We start from the raw sequence: 18,867 nt of genomic DNA, 5'->3' as shown, positions 1-18,867 counted from the left end.
ACGAGTTCGGTTCGCTTAAGGCAAAAGCTTAAAAAAGCTCGTGTATCTATTACATTACAGCTTAGTCCTCAAACTTTTTACTGAACTTATAAAATATGCTTTGATATTAACTGAAATGAACAAACATGAAACTTTTTGATTTTAGTATTTTATATCTGAAAAAATCCAAATCAGGAATTCAGGACAACTAAGTGCTTGATAGCGACTTCAAGGAAGGGGGTCACTTATAGACTTGAGCAACGAGTAGCGCGTAGGGAAATATCTATTCAATGTGACATACGAGTACAAATAAAACAAATGTAACTGCTACAATAACACTGAAAGGCCTTCTTCTTCTTCTTGTCGTGTCGAAAACAAACCTTCTCAGTGTCAGCCCAAAACTCTGCTACAAGAGTGGCAAAAGTTGAAAAGATTAATTCAGGATGATTTCGTAGCATTTTAGTAATGCTACGCGCTTGTCTTTCGTGGATACTCAGAAAAACCTTATACGAGGAAGAGTGAGAGCGAGAAAGAAGAGTTTGTCACTACCTTAGATAGATATAACTTGTACTTGAATTCATTTGCTCCTTTGAAAAAGTTGAAAGAAGGAAGTAAAGAGGTGTAATTAAGTTTTTAAACTTACTGTTGGGACTGCTGAGAAGTACGAGTATATTGAATAATATAAATCTCTATCATTTAAAAGCCAAAGTTTGGGAAGCATTCGACGTAAACTATCTTAGGTTCACGAAGCCCCGCTAGGGCGGCGCCACTCACGCACGGAGCCGCTTATTGATATTAGCACACGGCTAACTTATCGGCATGATTCAACCTCGCAAATAACGCGTGTTAACAATATAATTATCCGCCAGGTGATTTATTTGTTGCCTGTAATCATGTTGTAATGCGCTTAATAGATGTAAATACATTAGCGAGAAATGAGTAAGTTATTTGCTTCGTTTATCGTCTGACGTCGCATGCTGTGGTCATGGACTCGTTTTTAGCGTTGGAAGATCCGTGATAAGTAGGTACTATTACTAGTAAGGTAATGTAGTAAGTAATAGCCACACGGGGAAAAAAAGATACAATAAGGTTTTATAAATTAACTACGAAGCATACATTCGAAAATATTTGACCACAATTACCTCAAGGGGCTGCTGATTATTATTATATTGATATTGCTAATTAGGGGCTGTAAGAATAGAGTGTAATCTAAATAAATGAAGGCCAAAGAAAGAAAGAAGAAACAAAGTGCTTAGTACATGACCTAAGTGTGCAACTCTACTTTTTTTTAAAGATTAGTAATTTGCAATGCAAATTGCATTAAATGTTTAAAAAACTCAAAAACTCATTAAAACTCATTTATTTCTGTAAATAGGCTTAAAAAAAGCACTTTTACACGTCCCAGTATTAACCCTACCACTGCTTCAGGACAATAAATGGGCCAGTGCTGAGAAGAAGCAGCGCAAGAAACTCAGTCACTATTGTCAGCCTCTTTTTCAAAGGTTTACATGCTTTAAAATGTACAAAGTTATAAACATTTATGCGAGCTAGGCAGTAACGAATCCCAAACATTTTTATCTTTTAAATAATCATCGACTTATTTCTTTACGTTTATTTCTTTCTTTCTTTCAATGCACTGTTTATTAATATTCCCGTTAACTCCCTAGTCTGAGCTAAATACATATTTTATATGCTTGTGTTAGAAGTGGGTTCACCCACTAATATTGTGATGGTCTATTGTAGGTACCGCGGCCAAACACTAGCGTTCCTCGAATTTAAAATCGGCCAGTGCGACACTGACACCGTTGAGCTAGTCGCCTCAATACTTCAGCGAGGTCTATAACTGATGGAAGGATGATGATGGTGATGGCGGCGACTCACCCAGCGGCAGCACGTGCCCGAGGCGCGGGTCGTCGCCCACGCCGGAGCAGTTCCAGCGCCGGCCCGCCAGCTGTGCGCGGCACTCCGCGTACGCCATGCTGCGGACACACGATAATCAGTGTCGAAGCTTAATGCTATTCTTACAAGAGGTAAGGTAGTGGTGTTGGGGGAATGATGTATCTACAGAAGCTAAGGTAAGCTGAGCGGTATAAACTTGTGAAGAAGTTTAATGTAGACTCTCTCGTGTGGTGAGTGGTTTCTTCACAACTCTAGATACCTCTGCATACATTCCCAGTTTAAGTTGCATGCTGTTGCTTGCATAAATGCTTTTATTAACTATCCAGGAAACAATTCAAATTGAAGAATATAATGTGAACTTGGCAACATGATTTTTAACTAAGAACGTTATTTATTTAATTTATCAACTTTGTACCAACAACAAATGATTTAACATAAGAAAAGAAATTAAATTTTGAATGAGACTCCCGTTTTGAACTTCAAACCTTAGGAAGTAGCTCTAACGCTTCCGCTCTATCTATTCTTGTGTTGTAGTCGCCTACAGCAAGTCAATTTACACAGATCTGTCAAAACTCTCTAATTGAAAGAAAGAAAGAATTGAATCGATTTATCTTGAAGCTTATTACTTTAGACCAGTGTTTTTCAACCTTTTTCATGACACGACCCCCTAGTATGAAAAAATTTTTAGCGATCCCCCGACCGTTCGCTTTTTTTTCATGCATTTTATAATGTTGCAAAGATGTTTGTAGGTACCGAATACTTCAATCCATACAACATTTTGCATAATTAAATTTCGGATTAATCTGTCTTTATAAGATTTTTTTACTGAGGTAGTACCTCTCGCGACCCCCCTATAATCAAATCAAATCAAATATAATTTATTTGCATTAAATAGGGTTTCATAAAGTGGGTGTTATTACATTTTTAAGTTATTAATTTGATTTGATTTGATTTATAGAGGCTTCACAGGTTGAAAAACACCGTTTTAGACATAGAGTTCCGAATCAGTAAATCTTACCTGAGCCCGTTGCCGAGCGCGGCGACGGCGGCGGGCGCGGCGTGGGATTCCTACTTCCTAGCTAGAGATTTGGCTATGAAACCAACCAATCTCTCAATCTCTCTAATTGATCTTGAAGCTTATTGTCCTAGCCATAAAGTCCACAATCGTAAAGCTTACCTGAGCCCGTTGCCGAGCGCGGCGACGGCGGCGGGCGCGGCGTGGCACAGCGCGCGCTGACGCTCCGTGAGCCCGCGCGCGCACACGATGTTGGCGCCCAGCAGCGCGCCGCACCGGGACCACCTGAATAAACAAATATAGCTCATATAATATAGGCAATAAAGGCTATTCATCATCATCATCAACAGCCCTTTACAGTCCACTGCTGGACTATGAGCCTCCTCCACTATAGGGGAAGGTTTTGCCATAATCTCCACGCTTGGCAGGCGGGTTGGAGATCGCAGTTTAAAAGATTGATGTTTTTCAGAGAGCGCTGCTGCCCGTTCTCTGTTTGATGTGTAGTCCCTAAGTCGCCTCTTACGACACCTGCGGGAAGAGTAGGGGTTGGTGACAAAATGTGTTCTACTCTGCCGTCACCACACGGCCAAAATGCTATTATTCACCTTCAAACAGAAGATTTGTAGTAGATCTTTTTTAAATTAAAATGTTTAGTAAGTTTATTTCTCACACAAAATACAGGATAAAATACATTAAAAGAAAACACATTAATGATTGTGTGAGACCGGAGCCTGAGCTAGGTAAATGAATACCTATAGTACAGGTCACCGGGCCCCCACCACCACGGATTTGAGCAAGTATAACTAACAAAGGCGGGAACATTTTAAAATACTAGGTAGGCCGTTTTCAAAGCACTTATAGACGTCCCAAATACAGTGTGAGTCACGTTAAAGTGTACATATGAAAATAGATGAAACTAGACCTATTTTTATCGACAAAAAAGAGGTCAAAAATTTTTTGAGATTTTTTTTAAATTTATTATAGAATTTTTTTTCTTCCAATTACTTATTGTAAAGAAAACGTAATAACTTTTAAACTAAGCGGTATATCCTGATAAAATAAAAACAGTAATAATGCTAAATAACAGGCGATACTAAAAAAATACATGAAATACCCAGAAAATTCCAAAAAATAATAAAAAATGATACTTTTTGAAAAAAATCTGTTTAAAAATTCGTATTTTTTTGGTTATTTGATAAATTTCTCCAAAAAATGCCCCTATAACAGATGGTTTTTATTACTTTTTATTATTCTCTATCGTATTAATTTTGTAAAACTAAAAATTGCATGTCTCTATCCCTATCACAACATTTGCTATGTTCGTTTGAACAAAGGCCTGCCACCACATTTTTCTCCGCTACAGGTAGAGACAATTTTAATTTTAACTCAAATGCTTATTTTACTTCGAAATCTTTTGTTTTTATTTAAAATCTAACTTGTCTTTATCAAAATTACAAATCTAGAGTCACTTTCAGTTTCGTTGTTAACAAGGCGTTGAATGGCGCGCCCGGAGAGGCTTAGTTCAAACGATCATTGCAAACGTTGTGATAGGGATAGAGACATGCGATTTTTGGTTTTACAAAAGTAATACGATAGAGAATAATAAAAAGTAATAAAAACCACCTGTTATAGGGGCATTTTTTGGAGAAATTTATCAAATAACCAAAAAAATACGAATTTTTAAGCCGATTTTTTTCAAAAAGTATCATTTTTTATTATTTGTTGGCATTTTCTGGGTATTTCATGTATTTTTTTAGTATTGCCTGTTATTTAAAATTATTACTGTTTTTATTTTATCAGGATATACCGCTTAGTTTAAAAGTTATTACGTTTTCTTTACAATAAGTAATTGGAAGAAAAAAAATTCTATAAAAAAATAAAAAAAAATCTCAAAAATTTTTTGACCTCTTTTTTATCGATAAAAATAGGTCTAGTTTCATATATTTTCATATGTACACTTTAACGTGACTCACACTGTATAGCTTGCCCTACCACCACTTCGGGACAACATATCGGCTGGTGCAGAGAAGATGTTGCGGAAGAAATTCAGTCGCATTTTGGTAGATAACTTTAAGTTCAAACGTCAAGCGAAATATTTTCATAATAAAGGTACAAGCAGAGTTGAATAAGACCATCCCCAGTTTTTCCCGTGGATGTCGTATTAGGTAACTAAGGGAGAAGCAAATATCAGTCATCGGGCAGCGAAGTCTAGGCCAAATCCTCCATTTGTCACTGGTAAATTAGAGAAGGTCCTCTTCTAGAATTGGAAACTAATGCCCGTTTTCACCATCAATCCCTAATTTTAAGTGACCCCTATGGTAACACATAACAGGAATTTTCAAATGGGTCACTTAAAAATTAGGGATTGATAGTGAAAACGGGCATAAATGACCTGATGATGATGAAGATAATATTAAGAATGTTCATTTCTTTACTTTGAACTAAAGGGCATAGGTTGTTTATCAAAAGCTACAGATTTACCTTCAATCTTCTATCAAATAATTAATCAATATTAAGTGGTTGTTAGGTCGTGGCTAATCTGCACTGACAGGCAGGTAACGGGTCGCCATTGTATAGTGTTGTTGTGCCAATGCATCGCAGATAAACATTACGGGCCATTCAGACGTTAGTGGTTAATCGTGAGGCCGCAGAGATTCCAGCTAAGCTACGGCTGTTCAACGTTCAGCTTAACAATCTACGATATTGTAGTTTTTATCTATATTGATATTTATCATTGAGGGAAAATATTAGTCTAGTTAGCAAACTGTGACATGATTTACATATTACCTCTGTACAAGGTATTACTTGTCTCTAGTACCTACTTATTTTTGAGCATTATTATGGTTCTTAAGCTTTTGAGACAGGTATCATTCGTCCAAGGAAAAAAGGAAAATTTAATTATTTTGTAACGTATTTATTATTGAAATGTGCCTGAATCTTTAGACTTTATTTAACATTATAAGCATAACTAGCGGCCGCACGCGACTTCGTACGCGTGGATCCCGTTTTACCCCCTTAGGGGTGGAGTTTCGTGAAATTCTTTCTTAGAGGATGCCTACGTCGTAACATCTACCTGCATGCCAAATTTCTGGCTGTGCGTTGATAGATCACTATGTCATTCAGTCAGTCAGTCAGTCAGTTAGTCAGTCAGTCACCTTTGAGTTATATATATTTAGATATTAGAAGACTACAAAGTAACAAAGTGCAATCCAAGTTAAACACAGCGCCTATTTCTGAACACTCCATATTTCTAATGTCGAGCTGTATCTACAAGTCCCGATTCAATCGGCTAATAGCACGTTAAAGACAGAGAGGTATGATATAATTTGAATTAATGTTTTCTCCTGTCGAATAACACCGATCTGTTAATCCAGTTCTGTACAATCAGCTTCAAAAATATATTATCTTCCTCGTACTAGGATATTCTCTTCGTGGTTTTCTTTCTTTCTACGTTACGTAGCATGTGATGATAGACGGCCCAAAACTCCGCCACAAGAATGGCGTTGTCAGTAGCCTTCATTAAATCTTCCTACGTGCACGCAGGGCACGACATCATGTGCTTCGTCGACTGGGGAACAAAACCATTATGTAAGCTTTAAACATTATTCTTGTATTCCATAAAAAAAAGTTGAAGTAGCAACAGCGTTATTTATTTAATTACTTTAGCCACGTTTCCTAGCTAACTGTACCCCACAAATAAATCATACAATGATTGTGTGGGTACCACCGGTTTGCGATCGACCGATCCGCCTGACGATTGCGGGAATTATGTTTCCTGCCAAGTTCGCTTTATGAAACGCGATTTTGGCGCGGCGATAAACAAGTGGACACCGGGAAAAACATTGCCCTCCTTTCCGTGGTCGGGCTGTGAGAACTGGAGAAATGCTCATTCAGAGATTACAGAAATGGTCATATTTTTCTGATTGGGAAGTCTCCATTCGGCCAGTTCTGCTCTTATGAAGTTTCTTACATGAGCTGTATCAGGCGCTTATTGTTTTAAGTAGTCTTACATAAGCTTGTGCTCCATCACTATGAAAGAAAAGTCCATCAGATTTTATTAACTGAACGTTGAAGATTGAAGTCCCCGTCTGTTCAATTTTGGTCCTATTGTATTAGGCTCACTTCATAAATTCACACAGTTTCATGTAACTAATTCAAAGGAAAGTGTGTCAATGGATTTGACCACTAACCGTTAAAATAATAACAACACAACAGTAAAAATATTTCCCATCACGCTCATTACAAAATACGTCATACCCCCAGACCGGAAGTGACATGCGGCGTCATTGTGCGCAGCGGATGCGACATGCGTCCGCGCAATTTGCGCGCACCGACCGTAGCGCGCGCGCTAATAATGACATGATCGTCTGGTGATTGCCATTCAATCAAAACCACAGGTAGGGATGTTATGGATACCTATGCAGTTTCGGTTATGGATACGGTTACGGATATAGGAATAATATTATACCGGTTTCGGTTACGAATATTTTTTTATTTCGGATATCCGAAAGTTTCGGTTACGGTTACGGATATCTGTGCTTTAGAATGCAATTTAAAATAGTTGTCCAACACGGTTTATTCATGGCCGTACATTTTACATCGAATAAAAAGTACTTAATATAAAAATAAAAAATGATACTAGATGGTTAATACTAAAAAAAAAACAATTTAAACTGCCTACATCCGAAACTATCCGAAACTTTTGAATCGGTTACGGTTACGGATATTTTTTATTTCGGATATCCGAGAGTTTCGGTTACGGTTACGGATGGCCATAACATCCTTGCCACAGTGGTTTGGTAACGGATGCTCGGACACGCTAAATGTGCTCGTGATGGTCGGCTGCATTAGTTGGTTCAATCAATATTGTAGCATCAAATCTGCATCGTCATTGACATCGGAAATTCATTCATTTGATAGATTGACCCCATGTAACCAATTCCTGTTTAGCGTCTGTTTAAGTTTGAGCTTGCTCAGTTAGATCAGATCAGCGGTGTCATCAGTGAGTAGAATCATCAACAGCCCTTTACAGTCCACTGCTGGACTATGAGCCTCCTCCACTAAAGTGGAGGGTTTTGCCATAATCCCCACGCCTGGCAGGCGGGTTGGAGATTGCAGTTTAAAAGATTGATGTTTTTCAGAGAGCGCTGCTGCCCGTTCTCTGTTTGATGTGTAGTCCCAGTAGCAGTAAATAGAAAAACATAAAAAAACCTTTACCTCTCATAATTACAATTTGATGGTTGTATTTCTTTATTTGAAATACAACCATTTCAGATACTATAAGTAAATAATACTCATATATGTAGAAGTAAACGTGTTCTTTTACAAAAATTACTAATTTCATCTGAAATTGTATTGGAGGTTTTTTTTTTATTTTTTTTTTATTTTTTTTTGACAATTTCACACAGCGCCAGCTAGCCCCTAAGTAAGCAACTTAATGCTTGTGTTATGACAATTTCACACAGCGCCAGCTAGCCCCTAAGTAAGCAACTTAATGCTTGTGTTATGGGTGCTAGCTTAACGGATATACTACTTATATACTTTTTTTTTAAATACATACATATTATACATAGTAACACCCAGACCCGTCACAGAAATTAAAATTCATCATTTCAATTTCTGCCCGGCCGGGAATCGAACCCGGGACCTCTCGGCATAGTAGTCCGCTCTGAACCACTACACCAAACGGCCGACATTTCTTTGTTTCTTGATAAGGCGACACGACACGACCCCGTTTTCCGATTCTGAATGTGGAGTTTATGCGCCGATATTCTGAATCGCCATCCGCGGGGGTGGGCGGTGTGAAGTGCCTCCGACTCGCTAACAGGCGCGCTCATTAACGGCAGGGCATTAATGAACGCTTGCACAAAACGTGGTTAGCTGGACATGCTGCGGGCACTAAGTGTAACAACTGTCTAGCTTCTATAGAAAGTGACAAGAGTGCCTTCTCGAGGATAAGCAGAGGTGATTTAATGCCCGTATTCACAAACATTACTATGACGTCTCATAGTGAGCGTGGACGCACAGGGTGACACACGAACCAATCACAGAATTCTATTCAACGCTGTGCGTTCGACTTGCTGCTTCACTTAAGCAAGTATCGTTTGTGAATACGGGCGTAAGTGTCTTGAGCTATTTCTTCATAATATCAACAATGATCTGGGGGCACGGCAGTGCCCCCACCAAGTCGAGCACGGCCGTACCATCCTTTTCTCGAAGCAATTCAGGCCATTTTCGACCGCCTGTAACTTCGTTCTGGATAAAACTAGAAGGCTGAATTTTCATTAGCTATGCAGGCATTGTAAAGACACGGTATATTTCAAATTTCATTCAATTTGAACCAGTAGTTTAAGAATTATAACGGGTCAAAGTTACTTAATTTTGTCACTCACTGACTGACTCACCGATCATCAAAACTCTAAGGCACTTCTAGCAGACCTAGAAGCTTCAAATTTGGAATATAAGTAGTGTTTGGTGTATGAATCAAGGAAAAACTAAAATATTTGGGGGCACGGTAGTGCAACCGCCAAGTCGAGTAAAATTTTTCATTTTCGGTCCAGTTTTCTAGATACATAACTGCTGTCTACAAAATACAAAAAGAAATGAGATTTGGGGGCACGGTAGTGCAACCGCCAAATCGAGTAAAATTTTTCAATTTCGGTCCAGTTTTCTAGATACATAACTGCTGTCTACAAAATACAAAAAGAAATGAGATCCCATCAAAAACAATACTTGTCAAAAAAACCAAGTCTCGCAACTCAGTTGTTCTACGGTAAAAAGTTGTGAGATCCATGTAATACCAAGTCCAGGCCAGGAAATCTTTAACGTTTTACATAAATATATTGACTTGGCCATCGCATGAAAACACGTGTAAATTAAATTATTTAGTGCGATGGCCAAGTCAATAATTTATGTAAAACGTTAAAGATTTCCTGGCCTGGACTTGGTATTACATGGATCTCACAACTTTTTACCGTAGAACAACTGAGTTGCGAGACTTGGTTTTTTTGACAAGTATTGTTTTTGATGGGATAATGTTTTCTCGGGGTGGTAGAGTCAGCTATTATGGAACACGTTTAGATAATTGCCTATAAAGGGACTTTATCGTAATATTTTCGGTGTTAAGCTACATGTTGACATAACATACAACTTATAATCATCATCATTCGGCCACAGGACGTCCACTGCTGAACATTGGCCTCCCCCAATAAAACCTACATATATTTATCGGTAACTATGTACGAATTACCTCTCAATTTAAATAAATCATAGATAATTCACACTTTCGTCGATGCACTAAAATATTTTTCCAGTGCCACCTAGGTAAAAATTTCGCACAATTGGTGTAAGTTAACCGTTGAGTTCTCATTGCAAATTTCCATAAAAATTTGGCGCTCTCTATTGTTATATCAATAAAGACGACAATGTTATGACTTCTAAATTGTATACATTCAGTAGCGTGGAAATATTATACAGAAAATCAGAAATATTCACATAGCGCTTATTCCAGTGCACTAAGATTTAAAACTGAAGATTTTTTGATGATATTTGCACAAATGAGTTAATTTTCAGTTCGGTGAAATTGCGGTATGTTAATGAATCAAATTAGTGTACAGTCAGTTATCGCGACAGGCGTCTAACAAAGACAGGTGAAACTTTCAATTCCGTAGAGCTAGAGCCGACTGATGGAGCTAAAGAAAGCAGCTTGAATCTTGGAACTTGTGAAGAAGTTAATCCCTGAATAGAGCCGTTGCTCATACATTTCCAATTACTTCGGGTCGTGTAGACCTTAGGTTGAGAGCGACTGCTGAAAGTTAAACAATGTCTTACCTAAACAACAAAATAAGATTATATTAGCCAAATTAGGATATTATTTTTGTTCTAAAGGTAGAAAGAAACCGCCATATGCTAAACAATTCTAACAAATTCGACATAAATTTACTCACCAGGTCAACTTAAAAAAATTATGCTCGTACGAGATTGATCTTAATTTTTAGAGTTTTTATGCAGAATGAAAAAATAATTATAAATATTATTTTATGCGTCAATATGAACGTTTAGGTATAATTAAACAGTCACCAGGTGATTACAATAATAATTCTGCTTCGACAAATATATACTATTGGAAATATCAGGCCGTCGGAACTAGTCGTTGCATAACGCGTGGGGGCCGCAATTAAGCACAATATTTGTTTATATTAATTACCGGCACTAAATCACAATTAAAAAGCGATAAAGCGCGCCCCGCGGCGAACACTTTCCAACAATCGCTTTACGATATTTAGTACGGATTACGAGCTTTACTCCATTACTAAATTAATAATCTATTAGAATCTGTGCGGTGAATTACGAGTATTGTTAAGTTACGTAAACAAGTCGTAAAAATAATGATTCTAGCTGTCGGTATTGTACCTACTGTCGATAAATGTCGTTTTAAGGCTTCCTTTTTAGCTTAAATAAATAGTTAAGTACTACTTAGAAATTATGTATTAGGAAGGTAGCTTAAAATTCATCTTAATATATACCGAGGGTGCAATACGAGACAAGAGTAAATAAGATATTTTACAAGAAAATTTAGAGAAGTTTCCTTGTAAAATTGCAAACTAGAGGGCAGTTCTACGTAGTGGCGTTATTTGGAGAAGCCTATGTCTTACGTTTAACAATCATCATCATCATAATTTCAGGCAGAGGACCTCCACTGTTGAACATAGGCCTCTCCTAATGACTTCCACATCAGGATGATGATCATTCTTTTAAAATTATACACTTTGTTTTTTAATTATTCAAGTTTACCCTTTTTGAAATCCAGTTAGAAATATTATTCACAAGTGGATCATAATATATCAGCTTTAAAAGCTTCCCCATATAGGTAAGCACTCCTTAAGGAGACAGGATTGATGGATCGATACAAACTGGATCTTGTTAGAGCATGTTAATGAATGTAATGATGCTGTATTAGGCATTTAAATTACTGGCCGTTTTATTTCTAACTGATAATTCGGGTGATAATCGCATGAAGAGACGCAGTAAAATAGTTGAACTAAATAGTTAGATGCTAGATGGCGTCATAGATCGCCGGGAGCCGCGGGACTGGAAATTACCTATCACGAGTCAGACTGTAACGGTTTGTTGATAAAAATAGAGACTAAAGCCTTAATATTAATAAGGTAGCTGATAAACTATATTGTAGCCTCTGGCAGCTGCTACGGAAGAACTTATCGTAAAACAGTTGAGACGTAGCTAACTCATTAGAAGTTATACATAGTTAGTTAATATTTAAGGCAGACCATTAGTACTGCTCTTAATAAAATTAAAATTATTTACAGTGCTCTAGTTCTTGCAACTGATGACCTGACAGATGTAGAGACAACAACAACAAGAAAAATACTCCAAAAAGGAGATGAATATGTGAAAAGAGTCAAAGTTCAAATCAATGTTAACTATTAGTGTGTCAAGCGATTAACATATTCAATTAACCAAATACAATTAATTTTAAACCAACTTCATTAAGAAATAGATTATTATAATGGAACATCATACGTTTCCACGACAGGCACACGTCTTATATCACTTTAGTTTTATGAAGTACAAGTTAATATTTAATACCAAAATAGTGTCATGTACAGTAAGGTTACTCCTTATTGGTACAAACATTACACAATTATATACCTACACTTCACTTTTGAATTCACAAAAATTAAAATAAATAAATAAGAAAACTGCACCACTTTATTTTAACCGTGACTATGACAATAACCTGTGATTTTTGTATGGAGTTTGACTGACTTTTGACGTTTGTCAAAGTTAAAGTAAGATAATGCAACCCAGTTTTAAATTTTGACGCACCCAAAACAAAGGTTTGGCTATATTGTAGGTATTTATTTTGAAAATTTATTTTATTGTTAAGAAAACAAACAGCATTCTTAACACATAGGTATAGAGTTACCAATTAAACTTCACATTTGCCAAAATAGTTTTCACAAATAGTTTATACATACTCGTAGGTATCGTTTATAAAAATTCAGTAAACAGAAACAGAAAAAGAAAATATTTTTTTTTTAGATGCTATGTTAAATACAGTATTATAACTTGGCAATTAATTAAAACTCGAAATAATCGCATCGTTGTTAAAACAGTAAATAGTTAGGTAATTACTGTTTTAACAACGACCTAAATTTGTTTGGTTTTAGGCTGAATACAAATGCGTATAATACTAATTTGTATACTTGTATACAAAAATGCAAGTACTGTAAAAGAGTCGATACAGGCTAGGCCATCAGTGTATCAGGTTCTACTGCGTGTCCATCTCTTGTGCTAATAGGTAGTTAATGAGAGGATGATAAATGTGCTTATTGGTAGGAGTAATAGTGGTGTGTGATTAATGTTGGGTCCAGTCCAGCTGGGCCCATTCGGGTCAACTTTCACGGGCCAAGGATGTGGCTGCGTGCGCCTGGCCAGCCGACTTGCTGCTTGCGATCCTCACAGTGTCTTTGCGGGTAGGTAGAATGAATATAGTAATCTACACTAATATTATAAAGAGGAAAACTTTGTTTGTTTGTTTAGTTGTAATGGATAGGCTCAAAAACTACTGGACCGATTTTAAAAATTCTTTCACCATTCGAAAGCTACATAACTCACGAGTAACATAGGCTAAATTTTATTTTGGAAAAAAATAGGGTCCCGTAAAATATTTGGGATTTTCATAAGACGTGGAAAAGCGCCATCTATCGTCATTGGTTAAAATCTTCTTGCGCCTGACAAAAATTTTTGAGGTACGTAAATATTCATGAAGGCAAAGCTGTCAAACGCCATCTATCGACATCATTAGTAAATTAGTAACTAAATATTACATGTACTATGAATAGCGCTGTTCGTAAATAATATTGAAAATTTAATAAATAAAGATATTTTATGTAACTGAACCATTCACTGTATGTACCTATTTGAATCATTCACTGTGTTTAAACGAGCAAATCAAAGTGTTAATTAGTGACTTTTTACAAACTTCCTTGCAAATTCTTACTATGTGCCGCCATCTACCGAGATGAATATTAGGGTACGGTTCAGCGGCGGACAAATGGGATGGGCGCGTGGGCGATTGTAGTTAAATAGGATAAGAATTACCTACTTCGTTTTTATTTTCTGTATGTAATTTATTAATTTTTTGGTAGGGTCTTTATTTTAATTACTTAGGTTGGTAGGTACTTACTTATTTGATTTTAATGATAATTACTATAGTTACGTATAATTTTAGTAGAAAGAAAGGTCATTGAATGACTAAGTGACTCCTCACTCACTCATCACGAAGTCTCAGAAACTACAAGTCTCAAAAGAGTTCTCAGGGGTTAATGGTCTATTCCACCTGGCTTTGATCACCAAGATGATCAAAGTGGACTCCAGTTAAATTATATTTTTAGTGTTCTTTGATCACCATAAATAAATCATACCTCTGAATTGTCACATACATGTCCAATTTGTTTATTGCGGTTTTTAGAAAATATCAAAAATGTTACAAAACAAAATATGTAGTAGGTACAACAATTGGACATGTGACTATTCAGAGGAGGTGTGATTTGTTTGTAGATGATCAAAGGACACTAAAATAATAATTTAACTAGAGTCCACTTGGCTCACCCAGGTCATCGTATCCGTGGGTGATCAAAGGCACAGAATAAATTCAAAGGACACTAAATTGTCGCTGTAAGTCCACTTTGATCACCTGGCTAATCAAAGCCAGGTGATCAAAGTGGACTCCTTTTAGAACGTAGGTAGTCACTAAGACGAAATTTTGCAAAATTCAACCCTTATGGGAGTTAAAAAGGGGGTTAGAAGTTTGTATTGCAGTCCTCGGTTTTTAAAGTAAGAGACTTGAAAGTTAAAGTGTATGCTCACTATGATCTCTAGATATTGTGGAGGTGTACATATACTGTTCGGTACACTGTGGTACTGTGTACACATCGGTTTGCCGACGATATTGTGGTCATGGCAGAATCGTTGGAAGATCTTGGCACAATGCTCGAAGACCTTAATCGATTTTCCTAACAGGTAGGCCTGAGGATGAACATGGACAAAACGAAGCTTATGCCGAATGTCCATGTTGCGCCCTACCCAGTTTCAGTTGGGAGCTCAATTCTCGAGATTGTCGACAAGTAGGTATGTCTACCTCGGACAAACGATCCAGCTAGGTAGGTCCAATTTCGAGAAGGAGGTCAATCGTCGAATCCAACTCGGCTGGGCAGCGTTCGGGAAACTACGCAACATCTTTTCGTCCAAAATACCTCAATGCCTGAAGACTAGAGTGTATAACCAATGTGTGTTACCAGTGATAACTTATGGCTCGGAAACGTGGCCTCTCACTATAGGCCTTATACAGAAGCTCAGCTGCACAGCGTGCTATGGAGAGGGCTATGCTTGGTGTTTCTTTGCGAGATCGAATCAGAAATGAGGAGATCCGTAAACGAACCAAAGTCGCTGACATAGCCCGACGGATTAGCAAGCTGAAGTGGCAATGGGCAGGGCACATAGTACGCAGAACTGATGGTCGATGGGGCAGAATGGTTCTGGAATGGAGGCCGCGTACTAGGGCATGCAAACCGGTTAACCGGATAACCGAAAAAACCGGATAACCGACACAATTTGGAACTCGGTTTTTGTCAGTTATAAATCCGGGTTTTTCGGTTTTTTCGGTTTTTCTTCTACGATTTTAGATAATTTAATAACTCATACAAGAACACGCTTCTTTAGTCATATCAATAAAAACAATTATTGTAATGCAATGTGGAAGCGGTACCAAGGCTCCAAAGTGTTCGCAAGAGACAACTCTATTGGGCAAAGCCAGCTGACGAAGCTAACGACGGCGGACGGTAGTGTAACGTCAACAAAAGCCGAGGTTCTGGGTGAGATCGAGAGGTTTTATGGACAGCTATATACCTCGGTCACCAAACCCGTTGATAGCTCAACTTCAGATCCAAGAGCTAAGCTAACTCGACACTATACCGAAGATATCCCGGACATCAGCCTATACGAGATTAGGATGGCTCTCAAACAGCTAAAGAACAACAAGGCACCGGGTGATGACGGAATAACATCGGAGCTTCTGAATGCGGGTGGAACACCGATACTGAAAGTCCTTCAGAGACTCTTTAACTCCGTCTTACTCCAGGGAACTACGCCAGAGGCATGGAACTGAAGCGTGGTGGTGCTCTTCTTCAAGAAAGGTGATAAGACCTTGCTGAAGAATTACAGACCCATCTCGCTTCTGAGTCATGTCTACAAACTGTTTTCGAGAGTCATCACGAACCGTCTCGCGCGTAGGTTCGATGACTTCCAGCCTCCCGAACAAGCCGGATTCCGAAAAGGTTATAGTACCATAGACCACATCCATACGCTGCGGCAGGTTATACAGAAGACTGAGGAGTATAACTTGCAGTGTTACAATCTCTCCAGCGGTGCCGTATTGACTATCGGTATATCGAGGTGCTGAAGTGCTTGTACAAAAACGCCACCATGTCGGTCCGAGTACAGGAGCAGAGCACGGGGGCGATTCCACTGCAGCGAGGCGTTAGGCAGGGAGATGTTATATCTCCGAAACTGTTCACCGCTGCATTGGAAGACGCTTTCAAACTCCTGGTATGGAAAGGATTCGGCATAAACATTAATGGCGAGTACATCACTCACCTTCGGTTTGCCGACGATATTGTAGTCATGGCAGAATCGTTGGAAGATCTTGACACAATGCTCGAAGACCTTAATCGAGTTTCCCAACAGGTAGGCCTGAGGATGAACATGGACAAAACGAAGCTTATGTCGAATGTCCATGTTACGCCCTACCCAGTTTCAGTTGGGAGCTCAATTCTCGAGATTGTCGACAAGTATGTCTACCTCGGACAAACGATCCAGCTAGGTAGGTCCAATTTCGAGAAGGAGGTCAATCGTCGAATCCAACTCGGCTGGGCAGCGTTCGGGAAACTACGCAACATCTTTTCGTCCAAAATACCTCAATGCCTAAAGACTAGAGTGTATAACCAATGTGTGTTACCAGTGATAACTTATGGCTCGGAAACGTGGCCTCTCACTATAGGCCTTATACAGAAGCTCAAAGTTGCACAGCGTGCTATGGAGAGGGCTATGCTTGGTGTTTCTTTGCGAGATCGAATCAGAAATGAGGAGATCCGTAAACGAACCAAAGTCGCTGACATAGCCCGACGGATTAGCAAGCTGAAGTGGCAATGGGCAGGGCACATAGTACGCAGAACTGACGGCCGATGGGGCAGAAAGGTTTTAGAATGGAGGCCGCGTACCGGAAAACGCAGCGTGGGACGTCCACCTACAAGGTGGACCGACGACATCGTAAAGGTAGCAGGGAAGCGCTGGACGCAGACCGCTGCCAATCGATCAACATGGAAAGCATTGGGGGAGGCCTATGTTCAGCAGTGGACGTCCTATGGCTGAAATGATGATGAATGATGATGAATGCAATGTGAATGAGTAGAGTATAGTCTATGGCTATGGTATTGAACTAAAGTACCATGTATCTTCTAGCTAAAGCTATAAGCGCGCGGGCGCAAAATGGAACGCGCTTTGTATTTGACCATTGCCGCCATTATTTTTGCTTTGCTAGTCTCTGTCAGTGTCAACTTGCATATTATTTAAATAAGCATAACTATGACCAAATTTTCTTCTTCTTTTTTGATGATGTTGGCAATACACGTCGAGGTCGACTTGATTTGTGCCATTTTCCAGTATATAAGTGATACGAGTTACAAAATGAGATCAAGTATGATATAATGAAGGATGATAGATGATACCCTTTCCCACCCTTTGAGTCTCAGTAAAGTTGTGGTGCTTTACTGAGACCTCCTATGGACAACTTGAGAGAACCAGAAGAATCACGATGCACTGTTTTGCTTCACTTGCCCACACCCATGGACGTTCACGAACACTCAATGGTTAATAATCCACCATTATTATACATTAATAGTCGCCCACACACGAATTTGAGGAAATAAAACAAAACCGCTAACATGACGCTTCAGATTCCCGCCAAGAAGTCCTGACCAAAGGTTTTGCTTTGCTAATGAGCGAAGTATCCTATTGTTGATCTCTTTATATTTGATTTTTAATTAAACTATTCAATTGATCTCACAATATTATGTTCAGAACATGTAACTTCATCTTGTCAAACTAGAATATAAAAGAAATAAAATGATTTTTATTATAATTTGCAGCATTTTTATTTACTTACAAACAGTCGACCCGAAAAACCCGAAAAACCCGAAAAAACCGGTTTAGTTCGGTTTTTAAAAATAAAAACCGAAAAAACCGGTTTTTCCAAACCGCTCGGTTTTTGCATGCCCTACCGCGTACCGGAAAACGTAGCGTGGGACTTCCACCTACAAGGTGGATAGACGACATCGTAAAGGTAGCAGAGAAGCGCTGGACGCAGGCCGCTTCCAATCGATCAACATGGAAAGCATTGGGGGAGGCCTATGTTCAGCAGTGGACGTCCTATGGCTGAAATGGTGGTGGTGGTGGTGGTACATATACTGAAAATGTATCATTAGAAATCAACTACGGGGGCTAAGGAGATAAAAGGAGGGTTGGAAGTTTATATTATGAAAGTCCTATGTGTTTAAAATAAGAGAGTTGAAATTTTAAATGTATGCGCTATAGATGCTAAGAGCGGATTTTACGAAACTCCACCCCTAATGGAGTAAAACGAGGTCCACGCGTACGAAGTCGCGGGCGGCCGCTAGTTAATTAATAAAAATAAAATATTAGTAGTAATACAGGGTGTGGTTTTGTAAAACAACGCCCATCTCAGTCTGGTAGTACACATAAAAGTAATCACAAGAAAAATATAAATAAAATTGTAACTATTACTTTAACAGTAAAAAACCTTGTTCAAACGTCTCCTAAAATTTTCGAGACAGCGCTTATTACTGCCCGCACCACCCCCGCGTACCCCGCTACAC

General features: G+C 38.5%; 1 protein-coding gene across 1 annotated transcript in view; it reads right to left on the bottom strand.

Moving 5' to 3' along the window:
- LOC135083180 (protein Wnt-7b) overlaps positions 1-18,867 on the bottom strand; it is a 65,255-nt gene that overhangs the window by 23,772 nt on the left and 22,616 nt on the right. The window contains exons 2-3 of the mRNA XM_063977914.1: positions 3,056-3,178; positions 1,861-1,958 (exon numbers count right to left, since the gene is read on the bottom strand). Of these exons, the coding sequence (XP_063833984.1) occupies positions 1,861-1,958; positions 3,056-3,178 (221 nt within the window). The remainder of the gene's footprint in view (positions 1-1,860; positions 1,959-3,055; positions 3,179-18,867) is intronic.

The sequence above is a fragment of the Ostrinia nubilalis genome, chromosome 23 (genome assembly GCF_963855985.1).
Source record: "Ostrinia nubilalis chromosome 23, ilOstNubi1.1, whole genome shotgun sequence".
NCBI classification, from domain to species: domain Eukaryota; kingdom Metazoa; phylum Arthropoda; class Insecta; order Lepidoptera; family Crambidae; genus Ostrinia; species Ostrinia nubilalis.
This window is presented reverse-complemented; position numbering and strand designations above follow the sequence as displayed.